The sequence below is a fragment of the Petaurus breviceps genome, unplaced genomic scaffold (assembly GCF_028583685.1).
Source record: "Petaurus breviceps papuanus isolate PSGF00001 unplaced genomic scaffold, PetGlider_PUasm1.0 90847, whole genome shotgun sequence".
Classification (NCBI taxonomy): domain Eukaryota; kingdom Metazoa; phylum Chordata; class Mammalia; order Diprotodontia; family Petauridae; genus Petaurus; species Petaurus breviceps.
In genome coordinates this window covers 24,505,465-24,529,264 of record NW_027187360.1, presented here as the reverse complement: position 1 = coordinate 24,529,264, position 23,800 = coordinate 24,505,465, and the positions used below count along the sequence as shown (strand labels likewise).

Here is a 23,800-nt window from a genome sequence, read left to right as displayed (position 1 = left end):
GCAACCTCAGCCTGCAGTTGATAGGCACCTGGGTTCTCTAAAAAGGTTCCTCAACAGATACAGAAAGGTAACATGGCAAAAGAACCCATTTATTAGTGCCTTTGACTTCAACCTTCCTGGTTCTTTAATATACCCCCAGTTTATTTTTCAAGAGACAGAACAAAAAGCTAAACAATTATCTGATACTTTTATCCATCCCCTCCCCTTCCTTTTTCATTCTGTGTTCTCTTTTTCTATCAGCACCCCCATCTTCTTTGGCTATTTCTTCCCTATTCCTTTTGTGCTGATTTCTGCATGAACTGAAATCTCCTGATATTTACATTTCCAACAACTGACTCAGCTGTCTCCTGCCCAGCCCCATTCCACCCCTTTCTGGTCTTTGGCCAACACTGCTTTCCAGAAAGCTGAGAGGCTGGCTCTCCTATGTAGCAGCCCAGAGCTGAAGCGCTGGTGCAGCAGACTTTTAGATTTATGACTGGCAAAGGTTTTTTCTCCCTAGTAACAGAAAGTCTGGCTGGAGCTGGTTTATGGGGCTTTTCTGTAGCCTCTAGCATCAAGAGAAGTGAAAGTCAAGAAGTGAGGCAAAAGAAAGGCAACATATGCTTTCTCTAGCTGGCCTCTCCTTAACCACTGCTATGGACAGCTACCCAGAAGCAATGACTCCCGGGGGTGAGGTCAGCCGCGACAGGTAGAAAGTAGAGTTACCTAGGAAGGACATTAGGAGCCTTGGAGTCAAGGTCTTTTCTGAACTAAATGAGGGCTGCAAGCAGTTCCTCTTTGTGCCCTAGTTTAGAAGCAACCAAAACTAGTATAGACCTTGCAGGGAAGTTATGCAGAGAATCAGGAAATACCAGTAAGCACATATCAAGGGCTCCTGCAGAGGAGCTATTTCATTCTAGGCCACAATCATTCTGTATTTTTTCAGCTCAGTATCAAACACTGTCAGCATCCTTTTGAGAACAATCAACCTTTAACCAAGAAAAGCATTTACAGGGATCCCAGTTCCTTTACTTCTCCCTCCTGTGGTTTTCTTATGAACAAGATCACTGGTCTTTTATATTTCCACCATGAACTATGTGGATTACGGCCAGAGGACAGGAGAATTAAGGAAGGGAGAAGAGAGGCGGAGTTTCCCAACCAATCCTTCTCAAGGACAGCCTCGGCACATGTTGCACTGTGGTTTCCCTCTGCCAATTTTTCATCGGGAAATCTGGTCTCTGCTATTTCCTACTATTGTGGCTGGCCTAGATGGCATCAGGGCTGCCAGGAATGCACAACTATTGTGGGAAAGAAGACAGAAAGTAGCTCTGTGTGTGTATAAGGAATTAACAGATGGCTGAACTAAGTGGTATTAATGAAGGAGTGAGGAAGAAAATGTACTCTGGTACAGGCCAACAAGTCTAAATGAATAATATAAAATGAAAAAGGTTGGAAACAATGATTTAGATGAACAGGTCTTAAAAACTGGTTAAATTAATGGTGAGCCTTCAGGCCTCATTCACCAACACCAAAGGCCAGAGGTAGGTAGAGGCAACAGCTGTTCAGACCAAACAAGGAACTCCTAACACAGATATCCCTGCCCCAGCACATACTCTGGCCTTTATCATACAACCATGGAAGGCAGAGGTTCCAACCCTGGCTGTTTTCAAGAATGAGAACTGGAGGCCTCTTCAATTCCTGGCAATTCTGCCCTCTGTCACTGCTTATCACCCAGCATTAGGAAATTTTTTTTTAAAAGCACCATCAACCTCTCATCACTATGGAATGCCTGAAGAGGTTGGGGGATAGGGGTGGGGCTGCTGCTGAAGAAGGAGAGAGTCCCGCTTCCACTGCCACAATGGTATGAAATGGCTAGGGATGCCTGGGCCTCCTTTACTACAAGACTCTACCAGAATCACTCTGTCTTAACAAGTAGAATGAAGGTGCCCAGTAGCATTCTGCCCAAGATTCATACTCATGACTATCTCCATCATCTACCCTTCCCAATCACCATTATCATCAACTCTCCCATCACCTTCACTGATCACTTGAAGGAATGCCCTTTCCACTGGTCTATTTTCTTATGGCTAGCAAATTTCTACCTCCTGTTCCCCCAACCTCTAATACTAAGAGCTCTTCTCTTGCCAAAGTAAAAACCTCTTAATTCTGTTTCCTCTTCGTGGCCTCAGTTCATCAACCTCTCCAACTCCCAGGATCTCCCACTCCACTTACATCTCAGCCATCCCCAGTGATGGTGCCCCTACCTTAGTCTCCATCAGCACTCAGAACATTACATCTCTAATCTTGACTGAAATTGCATTGTGATCATAACGTCCCACTTCTCTTTCTGCCTGGTTCTCTATAGCCTACTGCTCAGCCTCATAGTGACCTATAATCATCCCCCCCTCCCTGTTCTCCTAGTACACCATCCCCTTTCTGGTCTCAATCCCTCTTTTCACAATAAATTAATCAATGCACATTTTAATAATGCCTGCTATGTGTCAGGGACCAGGCCAAACTCTGGGAATACAAAAAGAGGCAAAAGACAGAGATCACTGGTAACTTTGTAGAGTATGGTAAGGGTTATAAAGAGAGCTAGAGGAGAGAAAGTGGAGGCACCTATCATAGCTGGACTTTTTGAGGACTTGTCTATAAGAGCAGAAGAGATAAAGGGCGATAGCAGGGATGGTAGGATCAAGTGAGGGTTTTTTCAGGATGGGGAAAACATGAGCATATTATCTTAGGCAGAAGTGAATGGGCTGGTAGACAGGGAGAGACTGAAAATAAGTGATAAAGCAGGGATGACAGAGGGGGCAATCTATTGGAAGAGACAAGGCAGAATAAGATTACTTGAAGAGGTAAAGAAGTTAGGCTTGGTAAAAAGTAAGGTAGCAGGAAAGGTAGGTGGCGCAGTGAATAGAGCACCAGCCCTGGAGTCAGGAGGACCTGAATTCAAATCCGGCCCCAGATATTTAACAATTACTAGCTGCGTGACCTTGGGCAAGTCACTTAACCCCAATTGCCTTGCCCTCTCCCCTCCAAAAAAAAAAAAAGTAGTAAGGTAGTTAAGTGGCAACACAGATGGTACATTGGGCCTTGAATCAGGAAGATCTGTATTCAAATCTGGCCTTACTAATTGCGTGACCCTGGTTAAGTTACTTAACCACCAACTGGGCTTGATATATATCTGTTGAGCTCAAGCTGAGTCTCAGACAACAAGCACATTTATTCATGGAAGTTGGGGACCCAGAGTGAACGATTTAACTCACTTCAGTTAACCTATTTACTCACAGTGGAACAGCAAGAACAGACCTAGTGGTTTTGTGGTTCTAGTGACACAGGAAAGGGAAATGATGACGATCACTAGGCCGCTCTCACAAAGGATGCAACCCCAAGAGAAAGACGTCCACACTAGATGGCAGCAGCGAGTCACTACAAAATCATCCCAACCCCCAACTAGCCCTGAAGTGTCAGAAGACTCTCTTCAGGCCTTACAAAGACAGAGACGATCATTGGAGATCTAATAGACTACGGGTAGAATAACAGCTTCTAAGACAGGTCCCTGTGACAGAACTGCCAGCTTTTAATTGGGAAAACATTTTCCATATCTAGAATTTATATTCCATCTACTTCCTAAAATATTTAAAACAACTCACAAAGTTCCATACATGGAAAACCAGATAATGAGAGGAGTTCTATCCTTCCTAGTGTTGTAGCCCTTTGAGGTCACCTGCCATGATGGGGTTTTATAGTGGTGAAACAGGACCACTAAGAATACAAGTGACAACAAAGTATAGTAGGAAATAATAAATATAAATATGTTTCATTTGAGGCAACCATTCAATTCTAAAGATACCAGTGAGTACTTAACTATCTTTTTCTTTTTAAAACTATTTTTTACATGATGCAGCTTTAGCAAACATTAAATTTCTTTGGTCACAAGACACTGAATCTTTTTTTTTTTAAAGCAATTGGGGTTAAGTAACTTGTCCAAGGTTACATGGCCAGTTATTTCTGGGTGTGGTGCTGAGTGTCTGAGCCCGGGATTCGATCTCCAGGTCATCCTGACACGGGAGCCAGTGCTCTTACTCGCTGTGCTACCTGGCCACCACCCACGGCCAGTTTTTTGTGTTGGTGTTAAGTATCTGAGGCCTGAACCGATCCTGCGTCCTCCTGACTCTAGGGCCAGAACTTTACTCACTGCACCACCTGGCCGCCCCAAGACACTGACTCTTAAAAGAAAAGAAATGGGACTTTTGGTGTGGCTGCTCCAAGCCTGAGAATACTCCCTTGTTCCTTTCTGGGGCATATATGCTCTGGGTATTATCTAGACTATGCAAGTGGATAATTCCCCATTGTGCCTTCCTACTCCAATGGAACAGCTTGCCACTGTACCTCAGACCTGGGTATTTGGAAATGAGGATTGTTTGAGAGTTATTTCAAAGGCACCAGACAGAAAATGACATGACCATTTGGGGAGAATATGAAGACTATCAGTGTGTTATAAGGAAATCCTATATCCTTTCTAGAACAGGAAAAGTAACACAACTATGACATTTTTCTCAAGAGAACTGATGTTTTCCCAGCTAAAAGTTTATTTCACAAGTCACCTCATCCTCCTAAGTCTGTGTCCTTATCTATAAAATGAGACTAAGACTTACATCACTTACCTAACAGTTGCCATTAGCAAAGTGCCTTGTAAACTTTAAAGAGCCATATAAATGCGAGTCACCATTAATACAGAAAAGATTTTTACCTTCAACACAGCTTGCAAAGGATATAACAGTTGCTCCTAATGTAACAGAATGAGACTCAAAGCCATTTGCTACTGAGGGAATGATTAAATACTGAAATCCAAGGACAACACTGGCTGCCTACCTCTAAAACCAGTCCAGTTAGCAGTACTCAATTCATCACCATCTAATAGCACTGATTCTGATGGTCAATGATTTGCTTCAAGACGCCATGTTTTAGAAGTACTTTCTTACTTATTTCCTGCTTTTTGGAGTCTGTCTGAATGTTACTGGACAAAGGAATGACAAAATTTCAAGGGAGAATCTGACTACTCTTCAGGCCATGACAGAAGAATACTGATATTAAACCATGGCAACTTGATATAAAACTGATATTAAAACATGGCAAGGTTTTCACCACCTACATTAGGATCTATTTGGAATAAATACCTTGTCGGAATTCCTGAGGAATTAAGTCATAACAAGTATTCAAACATACATCTCTGATTACTGTCCCTATGGGGCCAAAGGGCAATTCCCATGAGCTGGACAGAGTCCAGAATCCAGAAATGGTCAGAGTCAAGAAAGAGAACTCTGGTATCCTGACTATTAGTACTTGGCTCCATCCAGTAGAGCAAGGGAAGTAGTTTAGTCCTTAAGAAGTAGGCCACATAAACTCATATTTTATATCTTTCTTCCTCAATGCTTCTTCCAAAGAAGTTGAGGACATTTCCATTTACCTTCCACATTGTTGTAGAAATGACAAGAGTGAGTCGACACCTTCTTTCGACACACATGGATCTGGAAAATAAATATAAATATATAAATAAATAAAATATATTTACATTATGTGAAAGGCCAGAGTGCCCAGAAGGCAAAAGAAGAATTTTAATGGAAAGATTTTGAAAGATCTGAATGACAAAAATGTTCAGCTGGATACCAGCTGGTTGGGGTGCTGTGCTCCCAGTTTCGTTCTTCCTTGCTCTAATAGACAGTTACTAGTTAGAGCTTCTGCATTGCATCAGAGGCATTCGCCAGCAGTCATTGGCCAGGAGACTGTCTTATGGGGAAGTAAATTCCCCATCATGGGACAGGTTGAGCAGAGACTGGATGACTCCTTATCTGGTTGCTGCCAAGGGGACTATGGCTTCAGCAAGGGGTTGGACTAGATGAATTCTAAGATCACTTCTCTAAGGGGACTTCAGATTCTATGATTCTAAGAGCAACAACTTTTTCTGGGCTACCTTCATATCACAGTACCAGAAAAAGCAGAACAAAAAGAGGCAAGCATGGGTTCATCACCTCAACCCCTATCCAAGTTTCAAGAACTGGGAATAAAAATAGTAAAAGCTACTAAAATCTAGGCCCAATACTGTCAATTAATCAGCAAGCATTTATTAAATGCTTATTACTAGATTACTAGACAAATTACTAGAATATACAAAGACAAAAACCAAACAGTTCTTGCCCTCAAAAAGTTTATAATGCGGGGCAGTCAGGTAGCACAGCGAGTAAGAGCACCAGCCCCAGTGTCAGGATGACCAGGGCATCAAATCCAGGCTCAGATACTTAGCACCCACCCAGAAATAACTGGCCGTGTAACCTTGAGCAAGTTACGTAACCCCAATTGCTTAAAAAAAAGTTTATAATCCACCAAAAAAACATGATGGATAAAAGTTAGACAAAATGAACATAAGGTAATTTTAAGGAAAAGACACCACTATCAGCAAAGATATCTCAGCCATATACAGAGATGGTCACAGCCTGGGTTTCTCCTTCATCCAATGTTTCAATTCCATAATCAAAAATGCTAATATTCTTCTATCTGAATGTAATTCTTATCATTCTGTCTTTCCTTATATCTTACTCCTCCTAAACCTATTCTTCATCCTGATCATAACCTCGAATCCCTCTATCCTTCAGTACTTTCTCAGGTCTTGCCCCTACTCTGATTTTGCTTTCCTTCCTTCATAATCTCAACCCTGTTCTACTCTATCTTCTACTTCCAAATCCCTTTCCCTCTTCTCCTATTGCCATTTATGCCTTGCCAAGCACCAATGCTGGATCATTCCTACCCTATGTTTCCTCTGCTCTTCTTCACATGCTCCTGAATGGAGCTGGACAAAGAACCAGCTGGGTCCAATACAAATTCAGGTTGTCTCACCTCAAATGGACACTCATTGCAACAAAGCAATCCTTTAATTCCTAAGTGATTCCCTATCCCACTCCTAGGCACCATTGAAACTTTCTTGCTTCAAATGGATCATATCCCCACCCCACCAACTATCCCCAAACCTCAGGTAAGGATTTCACCTCATACTTTACTGAGAAAATAGAGGCCATTAGTTTGAAGTTCTTCTCTCCATATCTTCATAACAAAACTCTGACATCATCCTACATTCTCTTCTTTACTTCAATCTCCAATAACGAGATTGAAGGTCCTTTTTTCTTGCCAAAGCCAAGCCTACTCCATGTACACTTGATCCCATGCCTTCTGTCTTCTCTAATGCCCTAAAACATCATCCTCCTATTAATCTTTAAATCTCTCCCTTTCTACTGGTTCCTTCCCTACTGCCTACAAATACGATCAAGCCTTCCCCATCCTTAAAAAACCTTCACTAGACCTTACCACCTCCTAAAGCTATCATCCTATATATCTTTACCCTTTCTTGGCCAAACTATTAGAAATGTCAGCTAATATTCATAGCCTCCCCTCTTACTCCTCTTACTTCCCTTCTCAACCTTTGAAACCTGGCTTCTGATGTTAGCAATCAACTAAAGTTACTTTATCTTCAAAGTGACCATATGCACAAAATCTGATGGTCTCCTCACAATCTAAATCCTTTTTGACCTCTCTGTAGCATTTCACACTAAAGATCCTTTCCTTCTGGATACCCTTCTTTGAATTGTCATGACAGTGCTCTCTCTTAGCTTTCTTCCTATCTCCCCAACTGGTCATTTTCAATATCCTTTGCTGCATTACCATCCATATAACACTCACTAATTATGAGCACACTCCAAATTCTCTGGTCTGTTTCTTTTCTTTTCCCTTCCTCCTTGGTATTCCCTGGTGATCAATAAATTCCCATGACTTTACCATCTCTTTAAGTATGATTTTAAGATCTATACGTCCAGTCAAAATCTATCTCCTGAGCTTCCGGCCAAAAAACCAACTACCTAACGGACACTTCAAAATGAATGGCATACAGACATCTCAAGCTCAAACATATCCAAAACAGAACTTGTTATCTTTCTCTTCAAACTCACCCTTTCCCCAAATGCCCCCAATTTTGTCAGAAGTATTTCTATTACCTTTTCGGTTCCCCGTATTTATCAGCATTATCCCTGACTCCTTACTCTTCCTCACCCCACATTGTCACATCTGTTTCTATGTCCACAGTATCTCACATCTATCCCCTTCCCCTTCTCATTATTCACACAGCTAACACTGTAGTTCAAGCCCTCATTAACTTTTTAAAAAGACTTTTAAATTCTTATTACTTTTTTTACATTCATTTTAAAAAATTGGGGGTTCCAAATTCTCCCTCCAACCACCCCCCACTCATTGAGGCTTTGGGGGTTTTTTGGTCTCATAAACTCTTAACTGAACTATCATAATGGCCTCCTAATAGGTTTTCCTGCCACAATTCCTTCCTCACTTCAGTCTGACCTCCAGAGCGGCCAAAGTGACCTTACTTGAGTACAGGTCTGAACATGTCATTTCCCCACTCCATAAACTCTAGCAGATCTCCACTGCCTCTAAGATCAAATATAAATGCTGCTGTTGGGTTTTTAAAGGCTTTTGTAATCTGGCACCAACCCACCTTTCTAGACTTATTTATGTGCATTACCTTCCTTCCCACACTCTATAGCTCAACCAAACCTGTGCTGCTGCTATTTCCTCACACACAGCACTCCACTGTCTGTTCTCAAGTCCACCCTCCATTCCTGGAACACACTGCACTCTCTTTTTTCCTAACTCTTAGGATCATCCTTTTCCTTTAAGATTCATCTTGACTGAGCCACTTCTACACAGAAACCCTCCTGGTCCCTCTAACTGCTAATGCCTTCCATCTTAAAATTACTTTGTACTTCTTCTGAATATAGATGTGTACAGATAGTCTTCATCAACAGAATATAAGCTCTTGAGAGTAAGAACAGTTTTATTATTATTACTATTATTATTTTGTATCTCCAGTGCCTAATATAGTGCTTGGCACAGAACAGGCACTCAGTAAATGTTTACTGATTGATAAAGTGTAATAAGTCTGAAAAAGTAGGTTGAAGCCAAGTCATTAAAGGTTTTAAATGTCAAACAGAAGAGTCAGTACTTGATCCTAAAAGCAATAAATTGGGAACACCTGGAGTTTATTAAGGGAAGGGAGAAACATAGTTAGACCTGTGCTTTGGAAAAATTGTTTTGGCAGCTGGGTAGAGGATGGAAATGGGAGAGGAAAGACTCTCCTTTCAGGTAGCTAAGTTGAGAGCAACACTACTGAGCAGAATAAAGAAAGTCCCCAAAATGCATTCAGAAAATACTGCTAAACTTCCTGATGAGTTGTAAGCAAATGGAAAGGGCATATAAAGTAGAAACACTGAAGATTCAGGAAGTCCAACATAGAAAATGCCAAGTTCCTACCTGTATGTGGTTACTTTCTATCTTCCTCACTTCAGGGTTGATGCACAGCTGTTCTCTAGAGCCCAGTACACACACCTTTGGCCTAATTAAAAATAAGGTACAGTTAGTAGGAAAAATAATAAAGAGAAACCAAGATGTTTATGTCACAAAACAGACTGCAAAAGACATGGCTCTGACAGAAACTGGACATATGCAGAGAAGGGGCATAGACAGGGTGATAAAGGTATAGGAGGAAGATCAGAAAGAAGCAGAGATGGGCAGTATGGATTTGAAAGCCTTAAGCTGAATTTATTTGATACTGTAAAAGAAAAGCAAACTGTTTAAGAGAGATCTGAAGTTTCAAATACAGTAACCTTTTTTGGTTCTAAAATGCATTAAAAAATGCCAATTTTATTAGTTGTTTGATAAGTTCAGAATAAAAATTTAAGTTTTGGGGGGGTTTTTTGGAGGGCAATTGGGGTTAAGTGACTTGCCCAAGGTCACATGGCTAGTCTTTGTGTTAAGTGTCTGAGGCCGGATTTGAACTCAGGTCCTCCTGACTCCAAGGCTGGTGCTCTATTCACTGTGCCACCTAGCTGCCCCGACCCATTTCCATCTTAAATGGATCACACTAAATCTTCCTCTAATCCAGGCAATTTTGTTAAAGGAATAAGAGTCAATAGGGTAGATTTCATAGATTTCTTAAGCTGGATGGAAGAGTTGGAATGGGGTGAGGAGACAAAGGGGAAAAAATGATGCTCAAGTGTTACACAATAATGACCTCACTTTAGGAGCCTGGTAAGAGGTGGGAGATAAGGATAGATAAATGAATCTTCCTTTATGAGTTCTCATCAAAATCCCTACTATGCAGAGAACTAATCCCTCAAGTCCTCAGAACACAAAAGGCTTGCTCTACTTCAAGCGGTGATGGAGTCAAAGAATAACAACAAGCAAGACTGGGATCATGGAAGTGTACAGAGAAGGAACATGAATGTGGAACCCTGACCTAAACATCTCAGTTTCTCCTTATTGCTAACATGAGAAAGTGTCTTGAAACATGAGGCCAAGAATTCATCTTGGCTCCAAACTTTCAATCCATTGAAGAAAATAAGGGTAGATAATAGATTAGGTTACTCCTCTAACTCAGGGAAGATGAACTGAGATAAGCAAGAAGAGAAAGTAGAATGCATACAATCCCAAAACAAAATCATTTCCCGGGGCGGCTAGGTGGCACAGTGAATAGAGCACCAGCCCTGGAGTCAGGAGGAACCGAGTTCAAATCCAGCCTCAGACACTTAACACCAAAAAAAAAAAAAAAACCCACACACACAAAAAATAGCCGTGTGACCTTGGGCAAGTCACTTAACCCCAGTTGCCCTCCAAAAAGAAAAAGAAAAAACTCATTTCCCAAAGAAAATGGCATTCAATACTGAAGTTTAAAAAACAGATTAAAAACTCATCCATTCTCATCCATCTCTGGGAACTAACTATAATGGTTCAGCTCTTTGGAGTAAGACAGTAAGACCACCTTCTCCTCTTCTACAGAAAACAGTATCTATTGTATTCTTTTGTATACTGATATACCAACCTGTAAGTAGTGTTCCTTAACTCACTAATGACCTGAGTGAGCTGAGAATGAGTTCTGGAGGCATAAATGATCTTCGGAATATCTGTGTAGTAGGCTGACAAAGTGTAGAATCGAGACAGAGGAGGCAAAATAAAATAATTACACAAGGAAATAGCCCAAGATAGCACATTTATTTCTAACAAAACTGGCATTCAGAAAACAACTCCCTCTCCCCCATAGACAGTAGATAATTTTACAACCTAAATTAATCTTTTGGAAGGAGATAAGTAGATAGTTTCACTGCTGTAAGGAAAAAGGTTCTAGCCCCAGGTTTAAATTCATTCAGAAAGGGTATGAAAGAAACAAGAAAGCCACAAATACTCTCATATCCCTTTTGTTCAAAAGATAGGGGCAGCAAGGCAGTGAAGTGGATGGTGCAATGGCCTTGAAGTCAGGAGGACCCAAGTTCAAAAGACAGAGAATGGCAGAACATGCATCTCAGTCTTGAATCTTCTTCATTTCTTCTCTAGCTTGGACTAGGTATCTTGCCACTGGATCCAGATGGCTCTGGAGTAGAAAGTGAGGGTGACTTTGCACAGCCCTCCCTCACTTAAATCCAATTCATTTGCAAGGCATGGCATCATCTCCCTGATGTCACAGTCCTTTTCAAAAATTGGAGACAAACAATAACAACAGCTTGTGCTATCAGATGGTATTCCCTGCCAGAGGGTGGTGGAGGCAATGGGGGAGGTTGTACCTGTGGTATCTCCATCAGTAGCAGCGTTCCCCCATGAGGACATCGGTCTATCAGGAAAGAGCTCTACCCCTTGCATCCTCTCAGCAATCTTCCGGGCAGTGATTGTGTCTTTAAAGTGCTCCCGCCAAGCCAGAGTGGTACAAAGAAGGCAAAGAGTCTTCCCTGTTCCTGTGGGGCTCTCAAGAATGCCATTCACCTTCTGAAGGCCAGGGAAATGAGGGAAAGGCAAAAAAGTCAAGTCAGAGGGGCCACGTTTGTCCTATATTAGCTGCAAAAGTTAAGAAGGGCCAGAACAATATCTGAATCGCTCTAATAACTCATATTCATGACACTTTAAGGTTTACAAAGCACGTTCCTCACAATAGATAGGCATTCATTTTACAAATGAAACCCAGGTTCAGGGAGGTTAGACTACTTGCCCATAATCACATACATATCTTGGAAGAGTAAAAAGCTAGGGCTTAAATACAAATTCACTGTTTTCTCACTACAGCATGCTATCTAAGTACTTGTGTGGTACATGTCGTGGTTCCTGCTGCCCTAGCTGATGGGGTGTCTGGGTGAATGTGCTTGGACCACAGTTTGTAGAATCACATTTCTCCCCAGCCTCAAAACACTGTCTTAGGCACCTTCTCTCTAGCTCAAGGGGAGCATGCCCTAGCAAAATACTTTTCTCTCTTCCTGATACAGTGGCCAGTTGCACCTATAGAATTTAGCAGTTTGACCCAACTGTGTTCTGGTTGAAGCAGCTGTGTACTGGGGTCATAACCATTGTATGTATCCTAGATTCAGTCACATGTATACTCCCTAGCTCATTATATACATTCTGAATCCCTCATTAGCTTGGAATATACATATACTCCCAACATTCATCTTGTCAAACTACATTGATGAGTGGCAGCTTGGCAGTGACTTTTCAAGCCTAAAACCATACCTCCATGCAGCCCCAACTTGGGCTATCTCCCAATGAATTCTGCACAATCCGCCTGGGCAATAAATATTAAAAGTGCACATTCCTTTAAGAACTGACCATTCCTTAACTCCTCCCTAATCCCACCCTGACTCACTTAGTTAGCATAATTATCACATGATTTACAATAGAATATCCTATTAAAACTTTAACTCTATCCCTCTAAGGTGCAAGTTCCCTAAGAACTCTTGCCAGCTATATAGCATAACAATAAATCTTTTTTTTTTGGGAGGGGATAAGGTAGGGCAATTGGGGTTAAGTGACTTGCCCAAGGTCACATGGCTAGTTTGTTTGTTTTGGTGTTGTGTCTGAGTCCAGATTTGAACTCAGGTCCTCCTGACTCCAGGGCCGATGCTCTATTCACTGCACCACCTAGCCACCCCAACAATAAATCTTTACCACCTTGACTTAGAGAATGCTTGAATCAGTGAATTCATTCCAGACTGCTTTCCAGGGACTCTGGTTATTGGGGTGCCTGGCCTCTCTGAACCCCATCATAGTCATCTCCTCTACAGGCCACGCAGCAGCAGCTTTGCTGTCTAGATCAGAAACCATATGCAGGAGGCTTTACCTCCTTCATCTCTGTCCTGCCCAGTGACTGCCTGACCTGGTCCTCTTTCAGGAAAAACCAAGACCTACTTCACTTGGCTCTCTGTTCCTCAGTCATCCTCTTGACATATGCGCAATTCTCTGGTCACTTCACACACACTCTTCCCCAAGTGTGGAAACCATGATTTAATCAATTCTGCCCCTGTTTCTCATAGGGGAATGTCAATCTGCTCTTCTATGGCACCACCCACCATCCCCATAACCTTTTAGAACAAAGTGCTCCACTCTGGCCTGCATTGTTTCCCCCAATTAGAACGCAAGCTCTTCACAGCAAAGAGTTGCTTTGCTTTAATATCTGTGTATGTATTCACAGAGCTTGACACTTAATAAGCAATTAATAAATGGTTTTTCATTCATGATTCAAAACTGACCAAGCAAGAGGCAGTACTTTATAAAACAAAGAAAGTAAATCCTGAAATGTTACAATTTAAATTGAAACTCAATCTTGTTCCACAAATCACAACTTAACTGGGTTTTAATATTTTCTTCCCTGAATAATATTATGATGGTATATTTCAGCTCAAAATTAACAGCAAGATATTGTGCTGGGGACCCTTTAAATAACAAGTAATTTTGCAATTCTGAATTTAGGCTTTCAAACAATTGCCTTGTCTGAAAGCCTAAACACAAATCTCATATGGGAATGCCTGTAATCATTAGGTTCAATGAGAAACTAGTAACAGCTCTTCAAAAGCTATGAACTTAGCTGGGTTTGAAATGTATCCAAGGCTCCACTTTTGTTAGAAACAAATCAATTGAGCAGAGCTAAAACCCAGGCAAAATGTTACAGCACACAGAAATATCAGGTCCAGCAACATAACCAGAATAAATTCCTCAGATGGGAGAATTATGAACAAAGAATATTTAAAATTCTGTCAGAAATTACTGATGTGATGGTTAGTTTTTAAACTTCTTCTCCCCCCACCCATTTCCTTCTAATCTTCGTTACAAAGGATGGTTCAATGAATGAGTTAGGGTGTGGGAATAGAAGTATTTAAAAAGAAAAGTCAAAATGTTTTTAAAGTATCCGTGGAAAATAAGATAAAATTAAAAATAAATTTTAAAAAATAGCTAAAGATAGCTAATACATACTACAAAGTACAAAGGAGAGAATCAACAGGATTATATACTTATGGCAGGCCCACAAAGAATGTATTATCTTGATTCTACTTTAAAATGTAGAAGGAAGCAGAGAAGAGTTGAAAAATGGACCTTCTTTCTTACAGAATGACTGAATCATTGCTAGGATAAGGACTTGGGATTGGACTAGATGAACCTATGAGGTTCCTTCCAGCTATAGAACTACAATCCTATAACTACAAGAGTGGAATATTGCACATCCACAGGATTGCTGCATTGGCAGGTTTTACTGAACCGATTTTTTCCCCCTTTCTTTTTTAATCTTTGTGTACAAGGGAAAGGGAAGAAAGATACACTTGGAAATAAAGGGGTTGTAAAAACAAAAGATGCCAAGAAAAACAATAATAAAATGGGAGAGAAGGGGAACCAAATCTTCAACTTCTAACTGATCAAGCACTTCTACTTTGTCATTCTGGTATTCCAGGCTGTTCTGCATTTTCAAAATAAAATAGAAAATAAACTTACACAAGGGTGAAGGGAGGAACAAATTTGTAAGAAATAAGTAATAAATCAGGTACTTTTTGAATCATAGTTTTAACATGAACTTGTGACTCAAACAAAAATTTTAAGGGAAAATGTCTTACCTTCTGCAGGCACTCCAGGACTTTAGCCATGTAATCTTCTTGACATTTGTATGGTTGGAAAGGGAAATCCACTGTAACTCCATTTAATGTTATCTTGGGCATTTTTACCTGTTTCCAGCACAATTCCCAAATTTCCTGAAATTCAGTATATTTACTTTAAAATTCCATGAAATCATCCCAGACTTCTGAACATTTCTGTTCACACTGATGAAGGTAAAGAACTATGAAATTTTTGTAAATAATAATGACAATAACTTGAATTTGCTAACAACCTCTCAGAGGGACATATTCAAAGTACTCCATTATCAGTTAGTTGTTTTTGTAGTTTGGGGTTGGATGCCTCCCAAATGAGAGAGATCATAGCTAACATTTACAACTGCATTAAGGTTTTTGAATTTAGGGCTTACAAAGGCTTTCCTCACAACAATTCTATGAGACAGACTATATAAATTATTATTCCCATTTTACAGATGGCAAATTGATCTGCCCAAAGGCAACCATTAGTAAATAGCAGAGCCAGAATGTGGGAGCAGATCTCCCAAATCCAAATGTGGCATTATTTCAATACCACCACTCTACAATACCTCTATCTCTAAGTGACAATGGAAGTTAAGCAAATGGTACACACACAAGCAGTCAAAGATCTGCTTTGGGAGGTGTGGTGCACTCTGTGGTCAGAGATCAGGGGCTCTAATCCTGCTCTGATACTTCCTAGCTGACCTCCCAGGGTTTCTACAAAATTGAGGGGAGTGGGAGGATCAAGACCCACGGGTGTAGATTTTATGACCTCTCAGGTTTCTTACACTTCCACCTTAAAACCTCCTGCTTTTTGCCGAGTGCTTCAGAGAAGTCCAAAAACAGAGCTTAAACCACACCAAGTCTCAGCGACCTTTAAAACAGCAAAGGTCCCACTTAACTGAAGTCATTCACTATAGAGTAACTGGGGATTTAGGCTTGTTCTGCTTAGGCTCCAGAAGACAAGACTAAGAGCCATAGGAGGAAGCTGCAGAGTGCCAAAGAAGAACTCCCTTCTCAGGTCACCCACCACTCACGTCTAAGTACAGGCTCCCCCAGTCAAAATAGAGGCTCCCAAAGTACAGGGATGGTTTCGTTTTAGCGTTTGCATCCCCAGAAATTTAACAGAGCCCCAGTCTTTAGCACTCAATAAATGCTTTTTCACGCATTCACCGATAGGCAGATTTAGGCCCTCAAGAGAAGCTACTTAACAATCCACTGAAATAACAATTAAAGCAGGTTCAAAAGAGGAATGGATCGGGTTAGGGAGGGCTTAGTGGGGTTCCTCCCCACCCCCACCTTTAGGGTATTCTAGCAGGAGAACCCCTGAACACCCATATTGTAGAGGAGATTTCTGTTCAAGTGAACGACCTAGCCCAGGTGAACTGTTATGTAGCTCTTCCAGCTGACTTCATGATTTTGCGACCAGTATGGGGCTCAGATTCTGGAAAGTTCAAGAAATGGGCAAAACGCAGCAAGCTGGCAACGGTGCCCTGCAGTGCTCCAGTAAACCGCAAGCGTCCTACCCAGGGTGCGCAGCGGGAAACAAACCAACGCGCAGCCTACTGGGAATTGTAGTTTTTTCTAAAGATCATGCTCCTAGCTCCAGATACCATTACTTTTCCCTTAACTTCCGACAGAACCACTGAGCAGACATGAGTGGAGGGATGGATACCGAGGAGTACTCACCAGCCCCTTTCAAGAGTTCTTCTCCCTGTGTCTCGGTACTCCGCAGTGCCCCAATTTGCACTTTCCCGGGCAGCAAAGAACCACTGGCGTAAGTTGTCACGTGCCATCTACGTCACTTCCTAGGTCCAAAGTCGGTCCTTCTTCCCGTGATGCTCCGTGCAGGCGGTGGTACGGTAACTCTGTTGCTGCTGAGACTACGCTACCTGGAAGTGAGGACCAGCCCTTCCCTTTCTTGGCTCTGGGCACTGTTTGCCCAGGTGCTTGTTGACTGTAATTCTTTAAACTCTACCTTCTGTGTTGATGTTGTTTTATCTGAACTAAACAAACACACTTCCCTCCTCCTCCCATAAGCATTTCTGTAAGCAAAGTAGAACACAGAGGTTTGTATATGAAACCCAGAATCTTCCATAGTGATTGCTTTTTTCTAGCATATAATAAATTCAATCAGTTACTTTAATACTTTGCCTTGCTTTGCTGTGCTACCTTCAGAACGACTTTGTATTCTGTGAATTTTTTAAACTTTAAATGACTCAATTTTTTTTTTTGCATCAGCATTGCAGCTCTCCAACCCTTCTCCCCCAACTAAAAGCAGGAAAAAATTTAATAAACCCTCATAATAAATCAAGCAAAAGAGGTCCCACACAGGGATCATTTAACTTCCTGCATCTTGAGTCCATCAACCCCACTTTAAATAGTGCTTCATCATAAGACCTGTGGTTTTAGCTGTCACTGCTTTTATCAGAATTCTCAAGTCTTTCAAAGGTGTTTTTCTTTAAAATGTTGTCAATACGTTAATTGTTCTACAAGTTTGCCTCAGATCACTGCATCAGTTCTGGTTTCCCAAGTTTTCCTCATTTCTTACCACATAATATAACATTTCATTACATTCATAAACCACAGTTTATCTTGTGTGTGTGTGTGTGTGTGTGTGTACCTTTCTCTGGTTCAGATAACAGTAGGTTTATCTGAAGCCTGTTCCCCAACCCTCCCTATTCCATTTTTGAGTACTCTTTTCATGCATACCACTTAAGAAAACTAGTTGAGTTTCACACCTTCTTTGGGACCCCATAGACTATTGCTTGCCAGGTCCTTCTCCACTCTCTCCTGAAGTCTGTCTAAATTCATGTTTGTTCTTTCCATGATACTGTCTATCCATCTTATCCTCTGCCATCCTCTTTCCCTTTTGCCTTCAGTCTTTCTCAACATCAGAGGCTTTTCCAATGAATCCTGTCTTTTCTTTATGTGGCCAGAGTATTTAAGCGTCAGTATTTGACCTTCCAGTGAATAGTCTGAATTAATTTCTTTAATTACTGACTGATTTGATCCCCCAGATGTCCTAGGAACTCTCAAAAGTTTCCAGCACCGTAACTTGAAAATGTTGATTCTACAGGACTCAAGCTTTCCCTATAGTCTAACTCTTACAGCTATACGCTGCTACTAGAAAAACCATAGTTTTGACCATACAGACCTTTGTCAGCAAGGTAATGTCACTGCTTTTTAGAATGCTATACAGATTTACCATAACTTTTCTTCCAAAGAGCATCTCAATTTCATGGATACAGTCACCATCTGCAGTGATTCGGAGCCCAAGAATATAAAGTCTGACTCTACTTTCATTTTTTCTCCTATTTGCTAGGAAGTGATGGGACCAGTTGCCAAGGTTTTTTCAATGGTAACCTTTTTTTTTTGGTTTTGTGTTTGTTTTGAAGGGGGGAAAGCAGGGCAGTTGGGGTTAAGTGACTTGCCCAAGGTCACACAGCTAGTGTTAAATGTCTGGGATAAGATTTGAACTCAGGTCCTCCTGACTTCCAGGGCTGGTGCACCACCTAACTGCCCCTCTATGTTAAGTTTTAAGCCAGTTTTTACACTTTCCTTTTTCACTCTCATCAATAGGATTATTCATTGTTTAGTTTATGGCTGATATTTCCCTCAGCCACTTTTTCCAGCTTTTGATTCATCTAGCCTGGCATGTTATATGTTGTACTCTGCATATAAATTTCCTACTTCAGCATTCTAATCCCATGAAATAAATGTGACATCTTTTGTGTGTATGTGTGTGTGTGGGGGGGTATTATTTCTAGAAGATGCCATAGGTCTTCATAGAACTAATCAACTTGGACCTCTTTGGCATCAGTGGCTGAAGCACAGATTTTTATTACTTGGATGCTGAATGGTTTGCCTTGGATTCATCATTCTATCATTTTTGAGATTATATTCCAGTACTGCTTTTCTCACCCTTTTACCGATGATGAGGGCTACTACATTCTTCCTAAGGGATTCTTGGCCACAATAGTATATGAAGTGATCACCTGAATTAAATTCACCCATTCCCATCTATTTAAGTTCACTGACATCCAAGATGTCGATATTTAATCTTTCCATCTTCTGTTTACCATATCCAGCTTATCTTGGTTCACAGATTTTACATTTCAGCTTCCTGTGCAATAGTGATCTTTAGAACATGTAATGTAATGTCAAGCAAAGGCAACTTCCCAGGTTCAAAATACCAGCATAGGTGCTCTCTATTTTATTCAGTGACAAACCAAGAACAGAGAAGATCAAAACATGACATCATTCAAAATACAGCATTTACTAAGTGTGATTAAATAATCTCCAAGTACTACCCCACCCCAGGACCTTCCAATCATTCAATCAATTACAAAGTCTCTGTTCTAAATACTTCTCCACCCCTAGGCTATACCTTAATTAAGTCCACCACAAAGCCCCTCTTCTCAAATGGAGATTAGTTTCCAAACATAAGGTCAAAAGTTCCCCACCCCTGGATCACAATTGAATCTACCCCAGAGTTATATCAAGTTTAAACACAGCACTTAATACCCAAATGGAGGTCTTTTCTTCATCTTGACAGGAGGCAAGTTCTCAGCAATCTTAGTTCCTGGGGAGACAAGGCTTAGCAAGGCCATAAGGTACATTGCCAGTCCCTTCATGAATTTATCCTCTGTCTGTAGAACAGTCCTAGAACCCCTGAACACATTAGCAAAGCCCTCTCCCAGGATTTCTGTAAACATACAACAAGAAAATCCTTCTTCAGGGCTTCTGAACCAACAGAAAGGCTCCCAGACCCCTGCAACAACAGCACTGTCCTTCACCAGTGGACAGTATTCATTCTGTCTGCAGGACAGTCTCCAGACCCTGCAACAACAGTACTGTCCCTCACCAGTGGACAGTATTCACTCTCTGTCTGCAGGACAGTCTCAGGGCTTCTTAGCGAACAGCCAGGTTCCAGGACTTCTTCAACAAAAGGACTGTCTTTCACCAGTGGACAAATCTGGCAAAATAACATCAAAACAGACAGACAAAGTACCAGCAAAACAGCCATGTCTCCTCAGTCCTTGGCAGCTCAGGGGGCAGGTCTCAAAAGTCCAGGGCAATTCAAAGCGGCCACCAGCAATTCTCTTAGCCTCTCTCCACGAGGTGCTGCTTCCAAAAAGATCTTCCGCCTCTCTCTAGTGTCTCTCCAAATCTACATCACCAGCTCCTCCCAGTTCAGGACTTTCTTTTCACATCAACAAGCCCATCCCACAGGTGGGATTAACAAACTCTGGGTTTTAACACAATCAATTTGAAAACCAAGCCAATACAGGGGAATCTTTAATTGCCATTACTATCACAGAACATCAGACTTTCCTTTTGTCACCAAACACACCCACAGCTGAGCTTCCTTTCAGTTTTGGCCCAGCTGCTTCATTATGGTAGTACTGGAGCTACTTGTAGCTGTCCTTTGCTCTTACCCGGTAGCATGTTGGAAACCTTCTGACCTGTAGGGCTCATCTTCCTATGTCGTTATCTTTTATAATTTTTTTGAATCTGTTATAATTTTAATACTGTCCATGGGATTTTCTTGACAAAGATACTGGAGTGCTTTGCCAATGTCTTTTTTCCAATGGATCACCTTTTGTTAGAACTCTTTACTATGACCTGTCCATCTTGGGTGACCCTGCACAGCATAGCTCATAATTCATTGAGCTACACAAGCCCCTCTTCTAGGACAAGGCAGTTAGTGATTCAGGAGGGGACAGAGATTTTTTTTTTTAATGCTCTCTCTTCTTTCCCTTCTTAAAACACTTAGAAGAGAAACACTCTCTCCCTTGCCTCCCATTCCCCCCCATTCACCCACCTGTTTTTCTTTACCTCAAAACCCTTTGAAGACTTTTAAGTTTCTAAAGGCATATTTAGCTATTTCCCCCTATTAATAGATTGCATTTATGTAGCAACTGCAGAATGTTTCACAAACACTCTCATTAGATCATAACAACACAACAACCCTGGGAAGTAGGTGCTGTTATTTTCATTTTTTAGAAAAGGAAACTTGAGGTTGACAGATAATTGAGTGTTTTGCCTAGAGCCATACAGCTAGTAAATTCCTAAGACAAGAGGTTGGCTTTGAATTCAGGTCTTCTTGACTTCAGGTCTAGTGCTCTAGCCAGTGTGCTATCCAGCTGCCTTCAATTAGAATGTTAACATTTCATCATACAATCTCCTCCAATTGCTCAGATTCACCTTTCTAGGTTCCTCTGGACTTTTGTGTTTGTATTTCAAAGTTCCTACTTAGTTCTGATTTTTTTTTCATCAGGAATACTTGAAAGTCCTGTATTCCATTAAAGATCCATTTTTCTCTCCTGGAGGATATTTATTCAGATTTGCTAGCTAAATTATTCTTAGTTGTAAAACTGTATCTTTTGCCTTTTGGACTATTGTATTCTAACATCAGCCCTCTTATTTATAATAGAAGCTGCCAGTTCGTGTAGGATCCTGTGTTTCCTTAATATTTTAACTCTTTCTAGTTATTTACAGTATTTTTGATGTAGAAACTCTGAATTTTGACGATGGCATTCCTGGGACTTTGCCTTTGGTGGTTCTTTCATTAGTTGATCAGTGAATTTTTTCTATCTCTACTTTGTCCTTTGGTTCTAATAGATCTGGGTAGTTTTCATTTATGATTTCTTGAATTGTAGTATCCAGGGTTTTTTTTAGGATTAGGAGTTTTCTGGGACTCAAAAGATTCTTAAATCATCACTTCTTGACCTATTTTTTTAGGTCAATTTTTTTTTATAACAGAAACTTGCATTTTGTTTTATTTTTTTTCCAGTCTTTTGATTGTATTCTGCCATTTCTTGCTGTCTCATGGAATCCTTCCTTTCTGTTTGTTCTATTGTAATTTTTGGAGAAATCCATTAATTGATTAAGGATTATCCCTTTCTGTTCCAAGCTCTTCTCCTTCCAATTCTTTCTCCAAGAAACTTTATTTCATTTTTTAGCTCTTTTTTCATTTCTTCTAGACATTTATATAGTCCTTGAAAAAGAGCCATTTCCCCCCTTTGTCTCTCTGTTTATAGTTTTTATGAAGTTATACTTTCCTTCAAAGTTGAGTTTTTTGGAACCTCTGGCTCTATTAGAATTATTTATTGTGGTCTATATCTTTTCCTAGCTTATCTCTCCAGACTTAGTTCCTGAACTGAGGTTTTATGCTAGAGCATGCTCTGCCTCCTCATGTCTTTTTAGGGTGGTCCGCCTTATTTGGTCTCATTTCCTATAACCAGTGTGGCTTTCACTCAGTGTCCTGGGCTCTTTTCACCATGCCAGGCTGCCTCTTAGGAAACTGTGTAACAAAGAGGTATAACTTGCCCAAAGTCACAAGGGTAGGAGCTCTAGTCCAGCATAATCCATTGAGGGCTTTCTACCTGAATGTCTTGTAGACATCTCAAACTCAACTTGTCTAAAATGGAATTTTTATTTTTCCCCTAAACACTCTCTCTGTCTCTGTCTCTTCCTCCTCCCTGGTCATTGTTGTTGTTGTCATCATCATCATCATCTACAATTATGATTTATTGCATTGGTGTAGGGATTCTGGTGTGTATAGGTCTTAACTACTTGCTTGGGGGCACTGAGAGTTTAACCAGTTTTGTGTCAGAAATAGAATTGTGAAGCTAGGCCTTCTTGAGTCTGAGACTGGCTTTCTGTCTACTTCATTTGCCATGATACTTATGGAAGGCACCACCATCTTTTTAGTGACCCAGGTTCTACTCTTCCTTCTTCCCCCATTTAGTCAATTGACAAGTCTTGTAAATTTTACCTCTACTACGTCTCCCATCAGACCACTTCTTTCCACTCAAGTTCAAGCCCTCATCACTTAGACTATTTCATTAGCCTCCTAATTGTTCTTCCCTTCTTCCAATCTCTCCTATCTTCAATCCAAATTCCACTCACAACTACCAAAGTTGTATCCTTCAAGCACAGATCTAACTATTTCAAGACCTTGCTCAAGCTGCTTCAGGGAGTCTTTGTCGCCTTTAGGATAAAATACAAATGCTTTTGTTAGGTTTTTTAAGCCCTTCCCATTCTCTCTTCAGCCTACCTCTCTAGGCTTTTTCACATTACTTCCTTTCATGTACTCTATCTATTTGCTGTTTCTCCATCTCACTCCTGGTTGCCTTGCTACAGACTGTCTCCCATGGCTAGAATACTTTTATCTCCTCTTTTTCAGTATTCCTAAGTTCCCTCCAAAGCTCAGCCTCCTACATAAGGACTTTTTTTTTTTAAAGCAATTGGGGTTAAGTAACTTGCTCAATAACACAGCCAGTTATTTCTGGGTGTGGTGCTAAGTATCTGAGCCTGGATTCGATTCCCAGGTCATCCCGACACTGGGGCTGGTGCTCTTACTCACTGTGCTACCTGGCTGCCCCCATAAGGACTTTTTTGATCCCCCAGTTGTTATTCTACTCCATGGAATATTTACATATACTCCATGAAATCACTTCACATTTACTTTGTATATATTTTGTGTTTTTGTTGTTGTTCACTTATTTTGGTTGTGTCCTTTCCTTTAAGACCCCATTTGGGGTTTTCTTGGCAATGATACTGGAATGGTTTGCCATTTCCTTCTCCAGCTCATTTTACAGAAGAATAAACTGAGGCAAAAGGGAGTAAGTGACTTGCATAGGGACACAGAGCTAATAAGTATGTGAGGCCAGATTTGAACTCAGGGAGATGAGTCTTCCTAACTCCAGGCCTGATACTCTGTCCATTAAACCACCTAGCTGTCCCTATATTTTGTGTTTACTTATCTGTATGTATATATATATATATATATATATATATATATATATATATATATATAT

At 40.8% G+C, this 23,800-nt stretch overlaps 1 protein-coding gene across 6 annotated transcripts in view; it reads right to left on the bottom strand.

Moving 5' to 3' along the window:
- The window catches only part of RTEL1 (regulator of telomere elongation helicase 1), a 107,588-nt gene extending 90,516 nt beyond the window's left edge, over window positions 1–17,072 (bottom strand). For 2 of the 6 annotated variants that reach the window (XM_069072619.1, XM_069072622.1), the window contains exons 1-6: window positions 16,662–17,072; window positions 14,958–15,092; window positions 11,655–11,853; window positions 10,919–11,012; window positions 9,352–9,433; window positions 5,453–5,513 (exon numbers count right to left, since the gene is read on the bottom strand). In XM_069072619.1, coding sequence (XP_068928720.1) covers window positions 5,453–5,513; window positions 9,352–9,433; window positions 10,919–11,012; window positions 11,655–11,853; window positions 14,958–15,059 — 538 coding nt within the window. In that variant the 5' untranslated portion in view covers window positions 15,060–15,092; window positions 16,662–17,072. Of the gene's footprint in view, window positions 1–5,452; window positions 5,514–9,351; window positions 9,434–10,918; window positions 11,013–11,654; window positions 11,854–14,957; window positions 15,093–16,271; window positions 16,557–16,661 lie in introns of those variants that run through there. The other 4 variants (XM_069072623.1, XM_069072625.1, XM_069072621.1 and 1 more) reach the window with 4 other exon arrangements.
- Between the last annotated feature and the right edge of the window lie 6,728 nt (window positions 17,073–23,800).